This window comes from Eptesicus fuscus, chromosome 24, assembly GCF_027574615.1.
Source record: "Eptesicus fuscus isolate TK198812 chromosome 24, DD_ASM_mEF_20220401, whole genome shotgun sequence".
NCBI lineage: Eukaryota > Metazoa > Chordata > Mammalia > Chiroptera > Vespertilionidae > Eptesicus > Eptesicus fuscus.
Genome location: NC_072496.1, coordinates 6576186 through 6595193, shown reverse-complemented (window position 1 = coordinate 6595193; position 19008 = coordinate 6576186). Strand labels below are relative to the sequence as shown.

General features: G+C 49.4%; 2 protein-coding genes across 5 annotated transcripts in view; one reads left to right on the top strand and one right to left on the bottom strand.

The window, feature by feature from the left end:
- Positions 1 to 1426, bottom strand: part of WDR26 (WD repeat domain 26) — a 36325-nt gene extending 34899 nt beyond the window's left edge. For 2 of the 3 annotated variants that reach the window (XM_054713146.1, XM_008149802.3), the window contains exon 1: positions 691 to 1176. In XM_054713146.1, the coding sequence (XP_054569121.1) occupies positions 691 to 1112 (422 nt within the window). In that variant the 5' untranslated portion in view covers positions 1113 to 1176. Of the gene's footprint in view, positions 1 to 690 lie in introns of all 3 variants that reach the window. The other variant, XM_008149801.3, reaches the window with a different exon arrangement.
- Positions 1427 to 1600: 174 nt separating this feature from the next.
- CNIH3 (cornichon family AMPA receptor auxiliary protein 3) overlaps positions 1601 to 19008 on the top strand; it is a 125735-nt gene continuing 108327 nt past the window's right edge. Inside the window, exons 1-2 of one of the 2 annotated variants that reach the window (XM_054713019.1) lie at positions 1601 to 1811; positions 3588 to 3664. In XM_054713019.1, coding sequence (XP_054568994.1) covers positions 1745 to 1811; positions 3588 to 3664 — 144 coding nt within the window. In that variant the 5' untranslated portion in view covers positions 1601 to 1744. Of the gene's footprint in view, positions 1812 to 3079; positions 3378 to 3587; positions 3665 to 19008 lie in introns of those variants that run through there. The other variant, XM_054713018.1, reaches the window with a different exon arrangement.

The following is a 19008-nucleotide window of genomic DNA, read 5'->3' as shown; positions in this document are numbered from 1 at the left end:
AGATGTCCCTTTTGCAGGGGCAATCATCGCTCGGTATTAAACTGGGATTTCAGTCTAACCAGTTAGGGGCAGGCCTCTGGGACAGACACACACGGCAGGGCCTCTCCAGGACATCCGCCCGGTATCTGCCTTCAGGACTCCCGTCCGATTTAGCCAGCCTCCTTCCCCAAGATCCCAGCCCCTCGGTTCCCATAAACACTTGTAGGCGATTGTCTCTCCTGATTGGTAGTTGGCCTGGGTTGTCTGTCATGGCTGGGGTGGGGGGAGGCGTCCCACAAAGATGCCTCTGAGATAGACGAAAAACAAATCCTCCAAGGTTCATTCTTTCCACCGGCTCTCCCCCTCCCTTCCCCCACCGCACACAGGCACCCTCCGCAGGCCCTTTTGACAATCGGGCTCTCAAGGTGTGCGGGGATTGGGGGGTGGGGGGGGGGAATCTCTCGGTTTCTACGACCCCTTTCCCCAATCCCCCACCGGCCCGGCCCATCTGATGGACGTTTCTTCCCCTCCTCTCCCCTTCGGCCAGCTCCCCCTCTCGGGCCGGCCAGCCCGAGCCGCGTCCTCCAGGGTCCCGGGCCCCGCGTGCCCGGCAGTCATTCTCCCTCCGAGCTCCCTGCAGCCCCCTCCCCGCGCCGCCTGCCTCCGTCCCCCGGTCGGTCCGCCCCGGCTGCCTGCAAAAGGGAGACTTACTTGAGCCCTAAGCCATTCAAGTGCTGTCCTATCAGCCTAATGACGTCCTCGTCCGACTGGGACAGCCGCTTCTTCTTCTTGAGGCTGCTGCCCAGGTCCGGGGTGGCCAAGGCCGAGGCGGCGGCGGTGCTGGCGGCGGCGGAGGCGGCCGCGACGGTGGCGGAGGCGGCGGCGGCGGCCCCGCCGGGGACCCCGTTATTGACATTCAGGCTGTTGCTATTGTTGCTGGCGGCGGAGGGGGCGGCGGGCAGGAGCCCATTGGCGTGGGCCAGGTCCCCCGCGGACGACGACGACGACGAGGGGGACGACTCCCCGTTCTGGGCCGACAGGCAGGCGAGTTCCTGGGTCTGTCCCTGGCCCCCGCCGCCGCCGCCGCCGCCCCCGCCGCCGCCTCCTCCTCCTCCTGCCCCGTTGGCCTGCATGATGCTGCCGCTGACCAGGCTGTGGCCGCTACTCCGGTGGGGGGCGGCGGCGGAAGGGGCGGCCGGGGGGAGTCCCACCACTACCACCACGGAGGAGGAGGAGGACGACGAGGACGAGGACGAGGACGGCGGGGAGAGGCCTGCTCGGCTCGCCGAGGCCCCGGGCTCTCCTGCCCCCTCCGCCGCCGAGGCTCGGGGTTTCTTCCGCGGGGGCGGGGAGGCTCCGCCGGTGTCCGAGTCGGAGGAGGAGGAAGCGGAGGCCAGAGTTTCCTCGCCGAGAGAGGCCGTGGTGGGAAGCCGGGGGGGCGAGGCGGGGGCGGGGAGGCGGGGGCGGGCGGGGGTCGGGGTGCGGGGCCGGGCGGGGGTCAGGGGGGGAGGAGGAGGAGGGGCGGGGGGCGAGGAGGAGGGGGAGAAGGAGGATCCGGGCCCTTTCCCCCCCCCCTCCCGGAGGCAGCTCGGGGTGCGCGGCCCGGGGGTCGCGGCGGGGCGGCGGCGGGGGCGCCGCTGGGCTGGGCCCGGGCGGCGGCGGCGGCGGCGGGCGGCGGGCGGCAGCGAGGCAGCTGCCGCCTCTGTGCTCGGCTCCGCTGCGCTCCGCTCCCCGGTGTGTTGATTCTTCCCCCAGCTGCTGCCTAATGGAGTCCAGGCGCTGGCGTCACAGGAAATGCCTATACTGCCCTCCTCACTCACTTCCGGTGGCAGGTATGGAACCTATAGGGGGCCTGTCACCCGGCACGTGCGCCCGGCGGCGGGGCCGTGAGGGGCGGGGTGCCCGAGGGCGGCGGGGCGCGACCCCGACCCCGGCCCCGACCCCGGCCCCGGCCCCGCGGGGCGGCCTCGGGGCGGAGGGAGCTGGTCCCGCCCTCAGGCCGGAGGCGCCCCGGGGCCGCGTCCGCGCGCGTGGGGGCGTGTGGACCCCGTGCGACCCGCAGGCGTCAGGCGCGGGGAGCGGGCTGCGGAGGGGGCCGCGCCGGTGGCGACGGGTGGCAACCACGTCCCGGCGCCGGGTGAGGGCAGGCCCCGTCCGCGCACGTCACGGTGGCCGGGACCCGCCCCTGGGACCCCCGGCTCCTCGTCAGGGCGGAGAACCTCGGCTTTCCACGCCGGCCGCCCCGCGCGCGCCCGGGCCCGCGGCCTTCTCGGGAGGGTTGACATGAGCAGCTGAGAATCTGGGCTCCACCCGGAAGCGGAAGTAACCACCTAGGCGAGAGCAACACCTGACAGGGACCGGGCGTCCCTCAGACCGCGGTGTGCGGGCGGGGAGGGCTGCGCGGGGCGGGGGTGTCGGGCGGGGGGGGGGTGTCCCCTCTTTCTCAGCACTCGCCCCGAACCCCCTCCTCACCGCCCGCCCAGCGTAGGCAGCGGCCACAGAACAGCAACAGCCTCCCATCGCCTCCCATGGCGAATTCAGACTCCACTGGAGACCCCGGCTTGGGTTTTTAGGGGGAAATGGGGGTCACAGCCACCTGTTCCGTGTGGACGTGACACGGGGCTGAGTCTGGACCCCCCGGTGAATGCTCTGCGTGACCCCAGACGGTCATTTAACATGGATGTGGCTGCTCGTCTTAGACACCTGCTAGGGACAGACATTTTCTCAGAAATGGGACCAGCATCCTGCCCGGAAGTAGCCTCCCTGGTTGAAACACTTCTCTGACTCGACGAACGCCTGTTCTGTCCCTGAGTCTTCCGATTCATTGAGACCCCAGAGTGACTTGGAGGCCCTGGGGAGGCAGCCCTTTCGAAATCTGGGAAAACTAAATTTTAAAGAAATGATGTTGATGAGACATCAGTCCAAGAATCTGAGCTCTCTGGGTCCTCAGGCTGGAGGGAGGCGGAGGAGGCCCAGCGCGGGATGGGACCGAGACTGGGCTCTGTGGTCCTCATCTCTTAAGGCTGCTTCCAGGGACCGTGTGTGTGTGTGTGTGTGTGTGTGTGTGTGTGTGTGTGTGTGTCGCCCTGGAAGTGTCTGTTCTCCTGAGACAGACCTGAGTTCTTGCTCCGGTTCACAGGGCACTGTCACTGGGTCCCCGCAGAGCCTGAATTACCAGATAGTTCACGCCTACAAAGGTCCCTGTTTGTCTATGAACTTTAAAAAAAACCTTCCGACTATTAATTTCGTTGTTACGGTCTGTACAAAACTTTAATTTTGGCCAAAGGGGAAAAAAATGGTTTGTAATGATTTATTGGGCCCGTGGCAGCATGGGGGACACGCTTCGGAATATAAGGTCTACAGCTTCCATCAAGGGAACACTCATGTGGTAGCTCCTGGTAAGGCTCACAGGGCATTGAGAAAAGTAAGAGGATAAAGTGGGAGGGGGGGAAGGAAGGGTGACATTGCTATCTCAACGCAATATGGATGGCCCAGCTTTTCTATTTTTTTACGTGACCAAGACGGATCTTATTAGGATTCTGAGTTAACGGCATCCGCGTGCACTCTGATCACACCCTCCCACTTTCTCCCCACCCTTCTGATTGCAGTCCATCTTTCAAGACTGAGCTCACTTGGGACCTCCTCCGGGGAGCCTTTGCCGACCTCCAGCCTCCCAGCCCTCATGGTGAGTATCCCCCACGCAGGCCTCCACGGGTGATGGCTGCCTGTCTTGTCGTTTCTTAACTTGCTAAGACGCCTTCTTCCAAGTCATCAAAGAGGAGCCTTTCCGGACCTCCGTCCCCCTGATTGACCTTCCCCTCTTCGCCCTTCTGGAAAAGACTGAGATGGGTTTAGGAAAAAAGATTGAAGTTGTCTTTCAGGAAAAAGACATGGAATGTATATGGAGGTGTTTGGTTCATTTAGCTTCAGGTATGTACTGGTTGAACAGGTCTTGATGTGAGCAGTCCTGTGCTAGGTTCCAAACAGGAGGTGACTTCTTGTCCTAGAGATGTTCAAACCCTTACTGGTATATTACCCCCTCTGTCAGGGATGTACAGTCAGTTACAGAGCAGATAGTTGACCTGATTGACCTCTAAGGATTTCCAACTATAATATGTCTGTGAACAATGCACCCATGACACTCCCAACTAGTGTATACATTCTTTGAAGCTGGGTCTGTGTATGGTTCACCTAAGCCAGGGTATTCAGACCCATTTTTTAGTCATAAAATCAATGTATTCACCCATAATTACAATTTTAAAAAATGAAATGAACTCAACTGTTGTGGCTCAGTGGTTGAACATTGACCTATGAACCAGGAGGTCACGATTTGATTCCTCGTCTGGGCACATGCCCCAGTTGTGGGCTCCATCCCCAGTAGGGGGCATGTGAAAGGCCAATGAATGATTCTCTCTCATTGATGTTTCTCTCTCTCTCTCTCTCTCTTCTCTCTCTCCCTCTCTCTCCCTCTCTCCCTCTCCCCCCTCCCCGCCCTTCTTGTCTGAAATCAATAAATTATATTTGGAAACCTGTCAACACATTTTAAGCACTAGCCGGTTTGGCTCAGTGGATAGAGCGTCAGCCTGGGAACTAAAGGGTCCCAGGTTCAATTCCGGCCAAGGGCACATGCCTGGGGTGTGGGCTCAATCCCCCCTAGTAGGGGGTCATGCAGGAGGCAGCCAATCATCGATTCTCTCTCATTATTGATGTTTCTATATCTCTATCTTTTTCCCTTCCTCTCTGAAATCAATAAAAAAAATCCTATATAATAGCTAATATGCTAATTAGACTGAACAGCAGAACTACCCCGGATGACCTTCCGGATGAAGCCGGGGCAGCAGCCAGGGCTATGAGGGCCTACCCTTGCACAAATTTCATGCATTGGGCCTCTAGTGTGTGTGTGTGTGTGTGTGTGTGTGTGTATGTATATAAAACAAACAAAATATATTTTTAAAAATGAAATGAAAAAGTATGAAGGCATAGAAAATAACCAAGTAAACCACCCATAGGAAGGGTAATTTTGGCTTTGTGAAAGTTTGGTGTCTATGGCACATACATGTCTGTGCTTTACAAACTTAAATCCATTTCTTCTGTAAGCCATTCTAAAAAAAAAAATGTGAAAAGCACTCATCAAGGACAGTCCTAACTGAGAAAGACTCAAGAAACAGGTGTTAGATATCTAAATGACAAATCACTAGTACTATCCAGGTCAGTGCCTTAACCAAAAATGGAGAGCTACTAGATTTTAAAAAGGTGAGATAGAGCGGGGTGTTCACAATACAACATAAAACCAGATTTCCACAGACATCTTTGTAAAACTAGTGGAGACTGTTATTCTTCTGTCCAGGTTTAAGTTTGGTATCTCAACTTAGCGACATGAATATTTTTCAGTTTATTAAAGTTCTATTAGGAAGAGGTAGTTTTCAGGATTTCAGGTATCCCTGGAGAGGGATCTATTTATATTTACTTCTCTGGCTTCATTCTGAGCTTTTCTTGGTCTGGGGTTCTAAAATTGGTGTGTCCGACGTGAATGGTCCTGGGAGAATGCAGGGAAGGGCACAGTTCTTAGAGTCAGGACACTGAGTCAGCTGATTGGCCGTGGGCAAGTCATTTAACGTGGCTGTGCCACCGTCATTTTGTCTCTGAAGTGGGGACCTACTTGCTCCATAGAATTGATGTGAGTCAACTGAGGTAAACATTTGGAAAAACACTGTGTTGACAGGTTTCCAAATATAATTTAAGTCCTTTACCATTCCAGAAAGAATGTGAGGCCACTAAGTATACTAACGCTAGGAGATGGTTTTATTATTATTAACTAGAGGCCCAATGCATGAAATTCATGCAAGGGGGCTCGGCCCTCGCAGCCCCAGCTGACTTGGCCGGCCCTCACAGCCCTGGCTTCATCCAGAAGGTCGTCCGGACGGTCGTTCTGCTGTTCCGTCTAATTAGCATATTAGCTCTTTATTATATAGGATATTTCTGAGCTGTGAACTTTGTAGTCACTTTTCCACCCCAACTCTGCCACTCAGCCGTGTTCTGTGCACCTCTAGGCAAACATCCTGAATCTTGGTCTTCCATGAGCAGGGAGTTCCCAGTAGCCATGCACTAGAGTGAAGGTCACAGTCATCTGGCCGTTTTACCTGCTGCTGGTTCCATGCACAGCTCCCCAGCGCTTGCTTGTGCCTCCCCTTCTACAAGCATTCCATTCATGCCATGAGCATTCGGTTCACTCCTGGCCCGTGGGGTAGGGAGCCCGCCAGGTGGATCTAAGCGCAAAGACAGAATTGCTGCGCTGCTGCACGGAAGCGAACAGGTAGAAAGATTCACCTCCTCTAAGCTGAACTTGGTCCCTTTCTCCGTGGGCCCTTCAGGCTGCCCCCGAGACCCACGTGGTGTGAACCACCGTTGTCTCAGGAAGTTTCCCAAAGGAACCGAAATAAACCGAGGATTGTTCTTCTCTCACCACACAGCTGGGATGGACCGCCTGGAGTAGTTTGTAGTTACTGCACTGACTTTCCTAGTAGGTCACACTACAAAAACAAACCCAGAACACATGTTAACACTAAGCTGTGTGTGCAGAGATGCTCCTCACTGCCGCACTGTGTGCGAGAGCAGACAGAATGTGCTAATCACGTGCGCTGATGTGGAAATAGTATCAAGGCGTGTTATTAAGTTAAAAAGTATGTATCCGAACGTGTGCATGTGATTCGTTTTGGCAAATAAATGAATATATATGCAAACATATTTTTTCCTGGAGAGATCAAAAGCATAAATGGTGGTTTACCTTTGGCTGGAAGGACTCAAGTGGTGAGGAAGGAGGTTCTTATTTCTTCAGTGTTTGCATTTTCTAACTGTGTATAAGCATTATTTATTTATTTATTTTGCTGTCAGCATGTTATTTGAATTTTGCTTTCTGGTGTGTTTTTTTTTTTTTTTTTTTTTTGGTATTAATGTTATGTCTTTAAAGCACTCCTGTTTTTTAAAGTACACTCTAAAACCATCCAAATAGTCATGAGAATTTATTTGTAATAGAAAACATGCCAGATAAAGCAGTGATGTGCATATTTAGTAGGCATTAAATGAATATGTATCTTTTAAATCTCCTTTCCATTATCTGCACCTCCTGCGTTCTCACACGGCTAACTCTGCACACGCACCCCCATCTCTCATTTGGTTAAATCCATCTGGGGAATAAAGGGCAAAAGACAGGCCTATTTATTAACTTGGAAAAGTCGATAAATAATTAATAGCCCCTGGAGTCCCTGCATAGCAGGCCCTTTGGGCAGTCTTCCTCCCTCTCAGTCTCATATGCTGTTCGCCTTCCTGACAGTGTGATAACCATAAATGAAGGTAAAACACAATCATGGTTATTAACAACAAATTCTAATGATTATGAGAAAGTACGTTTTTTGCATATTTATGCACAGCCCAGGTAGAAGGAATGGCCGAATGTCCAGACTTTTAAAAATTAAAACTTTGGCCAAAACCGGTTTGGCTCAGTGGATAGAGCGTCGGCCTGTGGACTGAAAGGTCCCGGGTTCGATTCCGGTCAAGGGCATGTACCTTGGTTGCGGGCACATCCCCGGTAGGGGTTGTGCAAGAGGCAGCTGATCGATGTTTCTCTATCATCGATGTTTCTAACTTTCTATCCCTCTCTCTTCCTCTCTCTAAAAAATCAATAAAATATATTTAAAAAAAATTAAAACTTTGAAAGACTGTAGTAGGTAATTATTCATCAAGTTTTTTAAAAAATGGTTGAAAGGATCTCTGGACTTAACCAGTTAATTATTTTTATTTTAAAATTGTGCTCTTTACTAAATAATGCTAAATGTATAGGCAAATGTGAAACATAGTAGCCAACATTTATTTATCAATTTCGTTGACTGAGCCCAAGAATGCTAGTGATTAACACGAAAAGAGCAAGACAGTATCTTAGCTGCTTTTTTGTGGCCTGAGGAGCTGTGCTTGGCTAACCCAGACCAGAGGCTTGCTGTCTCCTTTAATACTGATGAGGTTTGTATCGCACACGTGAGCAGCCTTTCGGTATGCATCTCTGACACAGGAGGATGTCCAGTTTCCTGCTAGGCCTCTGACCCTTGGCTCAGAATATGTTTGTCTTTATCTCTAAGTTATTGACAAACATTATGGAAATAGATGTGTATAAACTTCAGCCACAGAGTGTCAAGCATACCGTTCTCATTTTGTTTCCAAGTGTCCACTCTTTCTATTCTTATCCTTTCTTTCTGGTGATGGCACATGCCCATGGCAGGTCTCTGCTAATAATGAAATAATACTGCCCTGGCCGGAGTGGCTCAGTTTTTTGGAGTGTCGTACAGTGCACCAAAAGGTGGCGGGTTTGGTTCCTGGTTGGGGCACATACCCAGGTTGCGGGTTCGAGCCCCACTCGGGGCACTGGTAGGAGGCAACCGTTGATATTTCTCTCTCTCCCTTCCTCTCTATTTAAAAAAATGAAGTAAAGTAATACTATGAGCTAACACTAACCAGGCATGGTTTTAAGCACTTTACATATATTGTGTTATTTTACCTTCTCATCAACCTAACGAGGTATGTACTTTCATGGCCCCCATTTTACAGGTGATAAACGGAAGCACAGAAAACTTGGGTCCCATAGCTGCTGTGTGGGAGAGCCATGTCCTCACCCCTGCACTGCACTGGTTTTCCGCAATGGCTGGTATTCGTCTGAAAAGTACCCATTGTTGGAATTCCTAGGGGCCCAAAGAAGAAAGGGAAGCTAGTCCTGTAAATCACTTTTTGAACTTTGCTCTTCTTGTGTGTATGAGACCTTGGCCCCTCCCCTTTGAAGCCCTCGTCGTTAGCAGCAGATAAGTGAGCCCACCAGGGACAGGAGGAGGTTTCTCTTCCTCTAGAAGTCACCATGGGGAGTGCCCGAAGGCTCCTTATCAAAGACGCAGTTCATTTCCCCAGAAGTCCTTGCTGAAATGCAGCAGGGTCCCTAAAAGGGGTAGTGCACCAAGCGAGGTGTCGTCTCCGGGTTACATCTTGAAATGATGAATCAGGGGATGAGTGACTTTTCTTTCCCTGTGACCTGGGGAAGCTCCAGACCCGGAGGGCTTGCTGGGTGACATATGAAGTCAGGAGGCCCGCCCCAGGTTGTTCTGACAACCCCTTGTATCTGTCTAACGGGGGATTCTAAGCTGTAAGCCTACAGCAGTGCAGGGCCCTGGAATAAGCAAGAGGCAGGCTTGAGTCATGTAGGAATTCATACTGCATCATTCCAGAAGCAGCTCCAGCCAGGCCCGCTGGCAAAGGGAGCTACGGACCGCGGAGACGACGCTAGAGAGCATACGCTTACCGTCCAGGGGTAAGGCAAGGAGGGTCAGTTCAGCGAGGCCACAGGAGCTTCTGTTAAGAGTCTATTCCTTTAGGGAGGGCAACCAAGCTGCTTAGATATCTCACATTGGCATATGCCCCAAAGTATGTGGGTAAATGACTGGTCTGCCATAGCCAGGTCCCTGGGGAATGGTTCTTTTTTAAAAAAATATTTTTATTGATTTTTTTACAGAGAGGAACGGTGAGGGATAGAGAGTTAGAAACATCGATGAGAGAGAAACATCAATCAGCTGCCTCCTGCACACCTCCCTACTGGGGATGTGCCCGCAACCAAGGTACATGCCCTTGACCGGAATCAAACCTGGGACCCTTCAGTCCACAGGTCGATGCTCTATCCACTGAGCCAAACCGGTTAGGGATGGGGAATGGTTCTTGAACTGCCCTGAGAAGAGGCCACTTTGTCTCCTGTGCTGGCCAGTGTGCAGGTATGCTGTGGGCGCCCCTCTGCTTCCGGTACTCGGCTTGATAATGCAGGAATGGCCAAGATGACTTCTTTTTTTTTTTTTTTTAATTGATTTTTTTTTACAGAGAGGAAGGGAGAGGGATAGAGAGTCAGAAACATCGATGAGAGAGAAACATCGATCAGCTGCCTCCTGCATGCCCCCCACTGGGGATGTGCCCGCAACCAAGGTACATGCCCTTGACCGGAATCGAACCCGGGACCCTTCAGTCCGCAGGCCGACGCTCTTATCCACTGAGCCAAACCGGTTTCGGCCCAAGATGACTTCTTAAGGTGCCTGTAGCCTCCATCACTACATGATATTACCTGATTAGGTTGGGAAGGGTAGGAGAGAGGAGTCCTACAGAGCCAAAGCACATAAAACCTCGGATTTGCTATAGTTTCTAAAAGGTTTTATTGCCCTGCTGGCATGGCTCAGTGATTGAGCGTCGACCTATGAACCAGGTGATCACAGTTTTATTATGCAAGATTTTAAAAATATATATATTTTTTATTGATTTCAGAGAGGAAGGGAGAGAGAGAGAAACTTCAATGATGAGGGAGAATCATTGACCGGCTGCCTCCTGCACGCCCCCCACTAAGGATCGAGCCGGCAACCCAGGCATGTGCCCCTACTGGGAATTGAGCTGTGACCTCCTGGTTCATAGGTCCATGCTCAACCGCTGGGCCGCACCAACTGGGCTTCATATGCAAGATTTTAAACGTATGCAGAGGTAGAACAGTACTGTGATGCCCATCCAGCTGCAATCGCCACCAACTCATCTATTCTTGTTTTAGGTGTCCTCCCCCTTCCGATTATTTTTAAGCAAATTTAATATACTACTTTGTTTATAGTATATGTATTTATGCTTCAGTACGTAGCTCTAAATGATAAGTCTTTTTGAAAACATTGCCACAATATCATGATTCCTAAAAATCAAATAATCCCTTAATTATCATCGAATATGCAGTTAGGGCTCAAATTTCTCCAACTGTCTCACAGTTTTTTTAAACAGTTGGCTTGCGTGAAGCAAGATCCAAATAAGGTTTACACATTACAGTTGGTTGGTATATTTCTAAAGTCTCTTTCTTTTTTAGAAGACATTTTTATTAAAGTATACTATAGAGAGGAGTGCACACATCCTTAAGTGTACAACGCAGTGGACTTTCTCCTGTGGAACCACCATCCATGTCACGAACTAGGACACGACCAGGGCCCAGTGGTGCCTTACGGTAGCTTTAATTTGCATTACTCCGGTGACTAATGATGTTGAGCCAGTTTAAGATATATTTGGGGGGCCATGTGGATATTTTTTATGAAGTGCCTTTTCAAGACTTTTGCTCCTCCCCCTTTGACTTATTGATTTGTGGAATTCTTCATGCCTCCTAGAGATGAGCCCTGTGTTGGAGATACCGACTGCAGATTTCTCCTCCCACCGTGTGGTTTGCTTTCACTCCCTTAATGGGGTCTGGATGAGCAGAAGTTCTTAATGAAATCCCGTACACCAGTTGTTCCCTTTATGGTTTGTGCTTTTTGTGTCCTCCTTTAGAAGTCATTTCCTGTCCTCAAGGGCATGAAGATACTCTCCCTGCTTACCCCCTGAAAGTTTCAAGGTTTTGCCTTCCCAATTTATGTCTACACTCTCCTTCTAGAATTTCGCTTTGTGATGGTTGTGAGATAGGGGCCAAGGGTCATTTGTTTTTCCATGAGGATATCCAGATAACCCAGAGCCATTAGAAACGTCCACCCTTTCCCCTTTGTCCCACAGTGGTAGCATTCTCATAAATGAGAGGACTGTGCACGTGTGCGTCTATTTCTGAACTCTTCGTTCTATTGGCATATTTGTGTTCCTTTATGCTTCAATTGACAGAAGTTGGTGTTAATACCACACTGGCTTAGATGCTGGAGTTTTATAAGTTTTGCCATCTGGTAGTGTAAATCTTTCAACTCTGTTTTTTCTTCTTCAAGATCATCTTGGCTATTCTTGTCCCTTTGCATTTCATAGAAAAATTAGAATTATCTTGTCAGTTTCCACCAAAAAGTGCTGAGATTTTGACTGGGATTGAAAAAAATCCATAGATTTTGGGGAGAACAAATTATAATATTGCTTTATAATATTGAACCTTTGTGTCTAGAACTATGACATATTTCTCCATTTATATAGGTCTTCTTTAAATTTTCTTGATTTTTCTGGATTGGTCTTGTACACCTTTTGTTAGATTAATTTTTACGTATTCGGTGTTTTTGATGCTATTGTAAATGGTATTATGTTTTAAATTTCATTTTCTTCTCTCTGTCCTAATGTTAAGACTATTGACAGGTACTTCGTTATCAAAGATAAATTAAAATTTCATATCAGAACTATCCTTTGGTCCTGGGTTTTTCAGTCTTGAACGTTTTTACAGTTTATCCTTGCTTTCCACTCCCACGAAGTTGAACACCACAGCTGGTCTCTCACTCTTTTAAAGGATCAGATGGAAGCTCTCCTTTCGGACGAACAGAGGATACAGCAGGGCAGTGGTAGGAGGAATCACAGCTTACATTTATTGAGTGCTTGCTCTGTGCTAGATTCTCGTGTAACTACTTTGTAAATACTAACTTATTTAATCATCACAGCCACCCCAGGAGGTAGGTTAGATAATGTTCTTATCTTACAAGGGCAGCAGCTGAGGCTCCGAGAGGCTAGATAACGTGCCCCAGGTCACACAGCTTACAGCTGGCACATCCAGGACTCAAACCCAAGCTGGCAGGCACCGGAGCCCATGCTCTTAACGTTCTGTAGCCTTTTAGGCGGTAGCAGCAGATGAGGGCTAGCGTAGGAGGAAAGGAGTAAACGGGGGGTCCCTGCAGGGCATCTGGTCAGATAGCCAGCGGTGTCCCCTTTGTGGATGTGAGAAATACCTTGGGGTTGGGGTGAAGGATGCTGTAGAGGGGGCTGGGGTTTAACTTAGCAGTTAAGGTCAAGAGAAGTGAAACATAGGTAAGGTCATCATCATTTGACCTTTTGATCAGATTTACAGACTGAAGAAATATCCCATTGATTTGCTTTTCAATTTTATCACCTTAAAATTTCCTAGGAGTAAAAAAAAAAAAAAAATTTCCTAGGAGTAAGTGGAATCATGACTTGTGTTCTGTTCTTCCTCTGAGGTGACAGGCACATCTATATTTAGACCAATAGTCATGCTTCTGTGGTGATGGATCAGTCAGTGTGTGTCTCCGGAAATGGCTGTGCATCAACATAACAAGGTGCACATCTTTATGATCAGAGAGTCGTCCCCACGGTGGACTTGATGCACGCACATCAGAGAGACTTCTACACACGTGTACTTCTTAAGCAGATGAACGAACACGGTGCTAGGACCACAGCCAGCCACTTGGGCAAGTGTCCATGAGCTCATGGAAGCAAGCAGACTCAAAAAAAAAAAAAAAAAAAAGTGAATTTAGGGCTTCACAGGCCAAAAGCATGAGACCCATGGATTTTGATAACACAAACCACAAGCTGGGATTTTCTTTAACCTCATCCTTTCTCTCGCCTCCCACCTTTTGTGTGTCACTATGCTCTACTGATTCCACCCTTTAAATAGCTTTCAAATCTTTCTCCATTGCCAGGAATAGTTGGGATCCGTGATGTGTGTATGTGTTTTGTGGTTTGTTTTTTTTTACCTGGATTGGACAACAGCCTCCTGAATGCTTTGTTCTTTTCTCTAATTAATTGCCTTCACCAGTGCCAAAATTATCTTTATAAAACATAAAGCCATCATATCACTTTCCTACTTAAAATGATCTCGGTGGCTGCCATTGCTTTAGAGGGTTAAAAATCAGAGACTGGTCTATGAGGTTCCTTAACTGGACCATCCATGCCTCCTCGAGTCCCCATCTCCCTCATTCCTTCACCCACTGTGGCACACCTGTGGCTCCTGGGCCTGTGGTCTGCTCTCAGGCTTGCTGCTCTTATTGAGATGGTTCTCAATAATGTGCCTTCCCTGCGGCCCCAATTCTCACCTTTGCCCCTTTGGCCAACTCTTAGCTTTCCTTACAGAGTATCCTCTTACTTATCATGTGTGTCTTCTTTGGTAGAATGTAGAGTCCTTGAAGGAGGGTCTTATTCCCTATTATTTCCCAGGGCACCATAGGCACTTCACAGATATTTGCTGGATGGATTCTTCCATCCATCCTTCCTTCCTTCCTTCCTTCCTTCCTTCCATCCTTCCTTCCTTCCATCCTTCCTTCCTTTCCACTAATGTTAATACTCACTATATTCAAGGCACTCTTCTACCTGCTAGATATATGCAGTGAACAAGACACAGAATTTGTATTTCCACTGAGCTTATATGCTCATGAGAGAAGACAGGCAACAAAGAAATAAAGAAGCAGGAAATATGTCAGGTGGTGTGGATAATAGGCTAAGAATTAAAACAGGGTCATGCGACACAGAATGCATGGGTAGCTTGTTGGGTGGCCAGAGAGGGGGCCTCTCTGAGGGGCACCCCCGAGGCTGCGAGGTGTATGAGTGACCTTTGTGAAGGTCAGGGGGAAGAGCGTTCCAGGCAGCAGGCAGAGGCTACAAAAGCCTTAGGGTCAGAATCAGCTGACTTAGAATACTAACAGTGGTGACCTAAAGCCAAGTCACAGTGAAGGAAATGCCTCTAAGAGAGACAGAACCGAAGAGAGAGATTATGGCTGGTTTTGGAATCAAAGGTAATTCATTTGTAACAGGAACTGGAGGCCTGGCCCGTGTGGGTCGGTTGGAACATCCTCCTGTACACCAAAAGGTGGCAGGTTCAATTCCTGGTCAGGGCACATGCGTGAGGCAGCTGAGAGATGTTTCTCTCTCACATCACTGTTTCTCTCTCTCTCTCTCACTCTCTCTCCCCCTTCCTCTCTCCAAAATCAATAAAATAATAAGTAAGAAACACACGTACAGGATTCTTATCCAATGGCAAAATAAAAAGGCCCCGTTGTTCACGGCTGATGCGCAAGAGCAGTTGGGAGTGTAGGCGCCCACTCCCCTTTCCCACTTCACTGGCCCAGCTCTCCGCGTCGGGATGGCCTGTGTAGAGAAGCGGCCCAGTTAGAATTCACTTGGCTTTCTGCTCTTCGTGCCTTCAGTTCGCCCAAGCCACACAGTTATAACCACAAGAATGTGAACACTTTTCTGTCCCCTGAAATGTGCCTGTTTTTAACCTTTGCAGTGGGAAAAAGTCCTTAATTTACCTATTGTTCATTATTTTCCAGCTTAATGTTTTTTAATTCCCTTCCTATGCCCCCCTCCCCACCCCCAACTTTCCCCGGGGGGAAAAAAGGTGCTGTATCAGAAATCCTGTGTGTGCTCTTGTGCAGGGTGAGCCGTGTGCACACACATGGGCCATGACCGTGGTTATGTAACCAGAGATGTTCTGGGTGCAGTTGGCTCATGCGGAAGGCCATGATGTGGCAACTGCAGATCTCACTGCAGGTAGCTGAGGGTGGACTCGCAAAGCAAGAACGCTGGCTCAGGGCAACCTGTTGGCCAGCTTTGTTTTCTGACTCAGAATCTTCCTTCGAAACCCCAGGTTTGGGTTCAAAAGATCCAAGAGAGTTCTGGCTCATAGACAAGCGATCCCTGCCACAGTCACGGGAGACATACAATTCTTATTTTTGCCAGTGGGTGGGCCGCTATCACAGAGGAGATCTGGCCTGATAAGTGTTCATATTCTCGTGGTTATGTCAACCAACTGGCTTGGCCACACCAAGGCCATGTCTAGACAGTGTAATAAACCCTTCTGTGGCACAATGATCTGTTTTTTGTTTTTCCTTTTAATGTTTCTGGTTATTCTTGTGAGAGTTGACCATCTAGAAAGCTTATTTAATTATGCAGTATAATAATTTAGGAGTGAATAGAATTTTTAAAAAAAATATATAAATATATTTATTGATTTTAGAGAGAAAGGGAGAGGGAGAGAGAGAGATAGAAACATCAGTGATGAGAGAGAATCATTGATTGGCTGCCTCGTGCTGGTCCCACACTGGGGATCAAGCCTGCAACCCAGGCATGTGCCCTGACCGGGAATCGAACCGTGATCTCCTGGTTCATGGGTCGATGCTCAACCACTGAGCTACGCCGGCTGGGCTGAATAGAATTTTTGATGTCTAAACTTTTCAGACAAGGCAACTGAGGCCCAGATACAGAGTGGGTTGGTATCAGGACTAGGTCTAGCAGTCTTGGGTTTCTGACTTCCAGGTTAGTTCTATGCCCAGTCATATTGCCTTTAGTCATTGTAGGGAGGTAGCAAAGTGGCAACCTGATGACTGTTGTTTTTTTAAGCTAATAAATAGCCCACATATAAATATTGGAAAATGGTACATAAGAATCTGGATCTCTGGTTTCTCCAGAAAGACTTGAGCCCACACTTCTGCAAGGATGACTGTTGGGGTTAACAGTGGCTTCTACCTTTTTTTAAAAAAAATATATATATCTTTATTGATTTCAGAGAGGAAGGGAGAGGGAGAGAAAGATAGAAACTTCAATGATGAGAGAGAATCATTGTTCGGCTGCCTCCTGCACACCCCCTACTGGGGATCGAGACCGCAACCTGGGCATATGCCCTTGGCCGGAATCGAACCTGGGACCCTTCAGTCCGCAGGCTGAAGCTCTATCCACTGAGCCAAACTGGCTAGGGCATAGCTTCTACCTTTATACGGGTTATGTGCTCTCCATTTTACCACAGTCTCCTCTACTCCCTGTTGCGTCCCAAACATTGAGGTTGACTGTCAGCTTGCCATTTATGGTCAAACTTGTGCTGTTATATTTCTGATCGTAGAATTAAGAGGAAAGTGAGCTAAAGAGCCAAGTATTTCAGGGCCAAAAGAATACAGCTCAGGATGATATTAGAAAACAAATCTATTTGGCACCTGAGGGGCATTGGAAGTTATAACTCTTGCTCTAAACTGATACCATCATCAGAGGAACTTTGGACACTTCGTGAGGTTGCATTATACCCTTGACAGGATTTGGAAGGAGATTGTTATAGCGTGGAGCTGCGACAAAGAGCAGACATGGGACCCTTCCTTCCCTTCGCCCCATACAGAGCTATGGAAAGTGAAATCCGTTTGCTTGGACACTGAGTCAGGTTGTCCCAAAGATGGTGCAGTTAGAACGCTTCGTATTGACTTGCGGCAGGATTACCTTGAACCTTGCTTCAGAGCAGCTGGGGAAGTCAGAGCGGAGGTTCCTCTGCCATTTGCTGAGCTGACAGTGACATTGCTGAAAGGAGATGCGCTATGTTACTCTGAGACATAAGTTACAGACACCCCAAATGGACCACAGTCATGGCTCCTTGAATAAAAGATGCCATGCTTAATCTACCCAGTATTGTTCCAAGTACTATTCCCAGGCTCTTTTCCACTTGTGGAATTTTCTTCTGGTCTCTGCTTCTAGCTACTACCCAACTAATACTTCTAACATTTCAACCCGCCCAACTAATACTTCCTTGGCGAAGCCAGGATGCTCCAGGAGACTCCGTAAAAGTTAACAAATAATTCAGTATGTTGCGTGGAACATAATGGAAGGGTCATGAACCATCTGGAGAGCAGGAGAACCAGTTCCCTCTTGTTCCTATTGGCTCCGTCTGTTGACTCTCGCGGTGCCAGTCCCTGGAGCCTGGCTGCAGGCCTGGCCAGGAATGTTTCCTCTGGAGTTTGGGCAGGTACGGTGTTTGTCACAGCCTCGAAGCTGCTTGGCCCCCGGTGAGGAAGGCGGCCTTGATGGGAGGGGTAATTACAGTCAGTGACCTCTGAGTGTGAGCGTGGCCTTGCTCTGTGCCCAGACTCACATCACGTTCAGGAAGTCTTTCCTTTTTGTGTGTCCATCATTTCCTTACTCGCTTGTTGGAAGGGAAACCGCCTCGGGTACCGAGGAGAAGGGCTTTGAAGGTAGAGTCTCTACAACAGGGGCGGGGAACCTTTTCTCTGCCCGGGGCCACTCGGACATTTATAACATCATTCGCGGGCCATACAAAATTACCAGCTTAAAAACGAGCCTGCCGTATGTGGTCAGACCTTTCATTAACTCACCCCTAATGCCTTGGCAGGGCCTTATACTGCCTGAGGGCCGGACATTCCCCACCCCTGCTCTAGAAGCAGTAAGTAGAGGGAGGAGTCATTGTCATTAGGATACCAGACGCATGGCAAAGCCAAACCTAACCGCCCCGCCTCCTCTCTGACTCACCTACCAACGTATGATTAACCTGGAGGGGCGGTGGCAAGCAGTCTATTAGATTGAGGGTGCGTGGGGGTGGGGGGAGGGAGGGCTGAATCCTCTCCTTCCCAGTCCTGTGACCCCATTGGTTGCTCCTTTTCTAGAGGACCTAGAAGCCCCGGGGGAGGGGATGGGGAGGGGGGGTTGTCGCAGGATACACCTTGACTGGTGAAGTGTGTCTTGAACTTGGAAAATCCTTGTCATCCAAGTGGCCTAGCGCAGTAGAACTTGGGATGGTAAATCACAAGACTTCTCAGGGGCTTGGGAAGCTCTTTGACTTACTGGGAACCTAGCGAGTCCAGGATTATACCAGAGTCACCAGACAGTGAGTGACCTCCGTGCCCGGAGGGCTGGCCCATCGTTAACCTGGCCTCCTCCAGGGGGAAACCAGAGCAGGTGAGGGTGGAGCCCCGTGGCTCCCACCCTTGGCTCAGCCTGGCCTTCCTCAGGGGGAGCATTCCCCGTGAAGCTATGAGGGGCACGTGCGGTTAGCATTATGGGAGGTTCTGTGTGTTCCTTACCTCTCAGCCTGTGGAGTGTGGTAATGGGGGGAAACCTCACTGCCACACCAGTGTGAGCCACATCAAAGCAAGTTGTTACACCAGTCACGGTAAATCAACGCGGGCCCCCATATAAACATTGCTTTATCCCTCTTTGTTTTTAAAGGAAGCGTCTGGCTTCTCTATTATGTTTGGAACATCAAACATAATGCCCGGTCACATTGGAATATGCGTACTACCTACGTTTCAGCAATACCTGGCAGTTTTATCATGCCTCTGGCCCCGCAGGTGTGTCATTTCACATTATGTACACAGCATCGAAGGTGCAGAGTGACTTAAATAATGACTGTTGCTTCATGTGGCCTGGGTAGGATGTACCAGTTTAGCAGATGAGGTCATTCAAATCACATAAAAAGGTCACCTTCATGTGCCCTTCAGAATTCATGGAAATTGCAAGACTAGACTAGTATTTATCTGCCAG